Genomic DNA, 5706 nt, shown 5'->3' on the forward strand with positions numbered 1-5706 from the left:
GAGCAGTTGTTGAGGCCGGAGTTGCAGCAGGTGGGGGAGAAGGTGCTGAAGTCTCACTATCTCATTTTGAGCTATCATCCGGCTCAGATGCGGAAGTGGGTTGATCGATGAGATAGAAAGGTTGAGATTGCACCTCGGGTTGTTGTTCAGATTCTCCCTCGAAAATCTCCCGGGAAGGGAGGTATTCACTAATGTCCAAGGAGTCAGCCTGAGGTCTCACAGGTGGTGCCTTTTTCCAATAGTCTTCTGAGGTGCTAAGGATGCAACCTGCTTCCCTTTGCCTCAGCCGCGGGAGGAATATATCCTCCCTTTGGATTTGTCGGGACCACCACGAGATCGCACCATTATCTGCACACATATTTAGTGAAAGATCATTAGTATTGTGGTTCAATGAATTGGCAGAGGATAGCAGATGAAATGATGAAAGTGTTTCTCAAAACACGGTTCCGCTGACAGCGTAAAAGAGGCGCGGCCGTTGAAAGGGTCAGCGCGGTCCGCGTAAAAATGAGCGCGGTCCGCGAAAGATTTGGGATGAGACTACCAACTCTCTGAACATTGGATTCCGCTGAGTTCGAAAAAAAGGGCGCGGCCGCGGAAAGGTCAGCACGGTCTGCATAAAAATAAGCACGACCGCGAATGAGTTGGGATCAGACTACCAACTCTCTGAACATTGGTTTCCGCTGACAGCGTAATTTGGTACGCGGCCACGAAAGTTCAAATGCGGACAACATAAAACTGGACGCGGTCACGGAAGCAATTTCCAAACTCTCTGCAACTCATGAGCGCGGACCGCAAATTTTTGGACGTGGCCGTATAAGTTCAAACGCGGACCGCGGAAAAATCACCGCATCCACGAACATGCAACCGTACTCAGCTTCTCACAAATTAGAGAACGCAGACCGCATAAAAATGGACCGTGGTCCGCGAAGTTCAAACAACACTAGCTCTGGCATATTTGAAACCTAGGGCTTTCACTAAGTGAAAAAATTAATGCAATTAACATGCATAGTTAATAACCCTATCCCTCATTAGGCATGGAAAATAATTACCCACATGGATATATAAGCATCAATTAAGCATGATCTTGAGATTTTGGCATGTATTAAACCCTAACCTAAAAGAAAAATAAAAGTAGAAGAAAAGAAAATCAAAAGATGAAATTAATGTAAAGATTTGAGTGTACCAGATGTGGATTTGTAGTAGGAAATAGCTTCTTGACTAATGAGATATGAAATTGAAATTTTAAGAAGTGAAAGATGAACAGTGGCCTATTTTGCTGAGAGTGTGGGTTCAAAAAAGTGTAAAAGACCTAAGGACTTCCTATTTATACCAACCCCAGAGGTCACCTGAGCGCGGTCCGCATAATTCCACCATGTCCGCGCTTTTTACCTTTCGAAGAACCTTTTCAGAAACAGGTCCGCTGAGAGTGGAATAACGGCTGCGGCCGCGTAATATTAATGCGGACCGCGAAATTACGAACGCGGACGCGAATACAACTTCAGAGAGTTGATATTCTGGACTTTTCAAATCCGTGTCCGCTGACAATATATGCCCCCGCGAAAAGCTCTCGCAGACCGTGAAAGTTTGAGCGCGGTCCGCGTAATTCCCCACTCTTAGGCTAATTTTTCCAGCAATAGTCTTGTACTGCATAAACAATTCCTACACAAAGCTCACAACCAGTTAGTTCAAAATAAAGCCTGATCAAAGAAGGAAATCAAAGAAGAAAGAAAGCACATGGGTTGCCTCCCAAGAAGCGCCTGATTTAATGTCGCGGCACGACGCATGTTACCAACATCATTGGAAATTGATCAAGGATACCACAAGGCTGTCATCAAACTTGTCGAGGTAATGCTTCACTCGGTGCCCATTAACTCTGAAGATTTCACCATTTTTGTTCTTCAAGTCAAGAGCACCAAACGGAGTCACGTGCACCACCTCAAAGGGGCCACTCCATTTTGACTTGAGCTTTCCCGGAAACATTCGTAACTGGGAGTTGAATAGAAGAACCAAGTCACCCCCCTTGAATTCTTTGTTCCGGGCATATTTGTCATGTAAGTACTTCATCTTGTCCTTATACAAGGATGAGCTGGAATAAGCATGAAACCGGAATTCATCAAGTTCATTGAGTTGCTCTACCCGGAGTTTGGCTGCTACATCCCATTCAAGGTTTAACTTCTTGAGCGCCCACATGTCCTTGTGCTCTAACTCAACCGGGAGATGAAATGCTTTCCCAAATACCAACCGGTATGGAGACATACCAATTGGAGTCTTGTATGCAGTTCTATAAGCCCACAAAGCATTGTCAAGTTTCTTTGACCAATCCGTCCGGTTTGCATTGATAAGTTTTGATAATATGCTCTTTATCTCCCTATTGGAGACCTAAACTTGTCTACTAGCCTGGGGATGATAAGGGGTTGACACCTTATGATTGACACCATACTTGGAAAGCAAAGTGTCGAAAGCCTTATTGCAGAAATGAGAACCCCCATCACTGATGATTGCCCGAGGGGTACCAAACCGTGTGAAGATATTTTTCTTTAGGAATGCCACCACACTCCGTGCCTCATTGTTGGGCAGAGCTACAACTTCAACCTACTTGAAAACATAATCAACAATAATCAGAATATAAGTGTTACCACAGGAACTCACAAATGGCCCCATGAAGTCTATCCCCCACACATCAAAAATATCGATCTCAAGAATAGTGGTGAGAGGCATTTCATCCTTCTTGGAAATTCCACCAGCTCTTTGGCATTCTTCACACCTCTTAACAAGCTCACTTGCATCTTTATACAGGGTAGGCCAATAAAATCCATAGCTAAGAACCTTTGAAGCAGTTCTCGCCCCACCATGATGACCACCGTAGGGAGAAGAATGGCAAGCATCAAAAATATTCATTTGTTCCTCTTCCGGGACACATCTCCGGATCATACCATCATTGCAAATCTTGAAAAGATAAGGCTCGTCCCAATGATAATCCAAGCTGTCCCGTTTGAGTTTCTTCTTTTTGGTTAGAAGAGAGCTCACTCGGGACAATGTCGGTCACAAGAAAGTTAGCCACATCGACGAACCAAAGCATACCATTCAAAGACATGGAGAGGAGTTGTTCATCCGGGAACGAATCATTGATTTCGAGGCTATTGTGGGGTCTTCCCTCCTCTTCTAAGCAGGACAAGTGGTCCGCCACTTGATTATCACTTCATTTTCTTTCAATGATTTCAAGATCAAACTCTTGAAGCAGAAGAACCCATCTCATCAACCTAGACTTTGAGTCCTTCTTGGTCATCAAGTAACGGAGTGCCGCATAATCGGTGTGCACAATCACTTTGGCACCCATGAGATATGGCCTGAACTTTTCCATGGCGAAGACAATGGCTAATAACTTTTTCTCGGTCACCGTATAATTGACTTAGGTGTCATTTATCATTTTGCTTGCATAATAGACCGGATGAAATATCTTGTTGACCCTTTGACCCAAAACTGCTCCTACTGCAACGTCTCTAGCATCGCACATGAGCTCAAATGGTAAGTTCCAATTGGGTGCAGTGATGATGGGAGTGGTTGTCAATTTATACTTGAGAAACTCAAAAGCTTTCATGCAATCTTCATTGAACACAAACTTTGCATCCTTTTCTAGCAGCTTGCACAAGGGGTTCACCTTCGGTAGAACCTCGCGTGCCCAAGAAAGCTCCTAACTCCCTTGATGGAAGTATGAGGAGGGAGTTTTGAAATAACTTCAATCTTTTCTTTGTCCACTTCAATACCGTCCTTTGAGATTTCATGGCCAAGGACAATGTCCTCCTCAACTATAAAGTGGCATTTTTCCCAATTAAGCACTAGGTTGGTCTCTTTACATTGGGCCAACACTTTGTCAAGATTATCTAAGCATTATTCAAATGAGTCCCCTACAACACTAAAATCATCCTTGAACACTTCGAGGACGTCCTCTACCATATCCGTAAATATTGCCACCATACACCGCTGTAAGGTAGCCGGTGCATTACACAAACCAAACGGCATCCGTGAGAATGCAAATGTGCCATACGGACATGTGAAGGTGGTTTTCTCTTGGTCCTCCGGTGCAATGAGAATCTGGTTGTATCCTGAGTACCCATCCAAAAAGCAATAGTAGGCACGCCCGGCAAGTCTATCCAACATTTGATCAAGAAAGGGCAATGGAAAGTGGTCTTTGCGGGTCACTTTGTTCAGCTTTCTGTAGTCCATACATACCCTTCATCCAGTGACAGTACGAGTGGGGATCAACTCATTTTTCTCATTTGTGACCACATTCATACCCCCCTTCTTCGGCACACATTGTACTGCTGAAGTCAATAAGCTATCTAAAATAGGGTACACAACCCCTGCATCAAGCCACTTGACAATTTCCTTCTTGACGACCTCTTGCGTAGCCTCGTTCAACCTCCTTTGATGTTCCACGGAGGGTTTGGCATCATTCTCTAGTATAATTTTGTACATGCAAAAGGCGGGGCTTATACCCTGAATGTCAGCCAAAGTCCATCCAATTGCCTTTTTCCTTCTTTAAAGCACCGCAAGGGTGGAGTCTACCTGCACGTTAGTTAGGCAAGCAGAAAGAATAACAGGTAATGTGGAAGAAGGGCCTAAGAATTCATACCTGAGGTGTGAAGGCAAAGGTTTCAACTCCAATGTTGGTGGCTCCTCGATTGAGGGCTTTGTTGGTGGAGTCTTCCAGTTTTCCAAATCGAATAAAAGTTTACGGGGCCCATATGAGTAGGATCCCATTCCTTGTAACGTATTTGCACATTCAACCAAGCCTTCCTTTTCATCATCCTCATGGTTTAGCAACACAGCTTCCAAAGGGTCTTCCACATTGATCATGGTACTCGTGTCATCAACTATCACCTCCGTCACAAGATCCACAAAAGAGGAAACTTTATTGCTATTTGGTTGCCTCATTGATTTGCACACGTGGAATACATCTTTTTCATCGCCCACTCGGAAGGTGAGCTCCCCTGCTTCCACATCCACCAATGCCTTCCCTGTTGCTAGGAAAGTTCTCCCTAATATTATAGGTACCTCATAGTCGACTTCGCAGTCGAGAATCACAAAATCAGCAGGCAAAATAAACTTGTCGACCCGGACTAGAACATCATCAATAATACCAAGCGGCCTTTTCATTGTCCGATCCGCCATTTGTAATCTCATGGAAGTAGCTCTTGGTTTCCCAATACCTAGTGTCGTGAACACGGAATATGGCATTAAATTAATACTTGCTCCCAGATCACACAAGGCTTTTGCAAAATCGGCTCTACCAATGGTGCATGGAATTGTAAAGGCACCGGGATATTCAAGCTTTGGAGCCATCGAGTGCACAATGGCACTAACTTGATGAGTTATTTTGATGGTCTCACAATTCATAGATCTCTTCTTAGTTACCAAGTCCTTCATGAACTTGGCATATCCCGGCATTTGTTCGAGAGCTTCTACCAAGGGCACATTGATTGACAAACTTTTCATCGTTTCAATAAACTTCTTGAATTGGTTTTCATTATTTTGCTTTGCAAGCCTTTGAGGATACGGTGGAGGAGGACTTGGCAAAGGGGCCTTGGCTTTAGGCACTACCGTTTCCGGTATGTCTATCACGTGTTCCCTAGACGGGTTCATATCATTTTGAGTCTCCTCCATGTTGTCATTGCTATCGATCCTCACTTCATCATTCACATTCTC

At 44.2% G+C, this 5706-nt stretch overlaps 1 protein-coding gene across 1 annotated transcript; it reads right to left on the minus strand.

Annotated features, from left to right (window-relative positions):
- Positions 1-1618: 1618 nt before the first annotated feature.
- Positions 1619-5448, minus strand: LOC138898354 (uncharacterized). The gene is made up of 4 exons (XM_070184413.1): positions 4789-5448; positions 2441-2592; positions 2105-2281; positions 1619-1697 (listed from the first exon to the last, which is right to left on the minus strand). Exons 1-4 carry the CDS (start codon positions 5446-5448, stop codon positions 1619-1621), a joined length of 1068 nt encoding a protein of 355 aa, XP_070040514.1.
- Positions 5449-5706: the final 258 nt, after the last annotated feature.

This window comes from Nicotiana tomentosiformis, chromosome 9 (genome assembly GCF_000390325.3).
Source record: "Nicotiana tomentosiformis chromosome 9, ASM39032v3, whole genome shotgun sequence".
NCBI lineage: Eukaryota > Viridiplantae > Streptophyta > Magnoliopsida > Solanales > Solanaceae > Nicotiana > Nicotiana tomentosiformis.

Coding starts and splice junctions, on each gene's coding strand:
- LOC138898354 (XM_070184413.1), bottom strand. CDS start 5,448: ATGCCGGGATATGCCAAGTTCATGAAGGACTTGGTAACTAAGAAGAGA. Junction 2,593..4,788: donor ATGATGAAAAGGAAGGCTTG/GTTGAATGTGCA, acceptor GTTTTCAAGTAG/GTTGAAGTTGTAGCTCTGCC. Junction 2,282..2,440: donor TTCGACACTTTGCTTTCCAA/GTATGGTGTCAA, acceptor GTGGGCTTATAG/AACTGCATACAAGACTCCAA.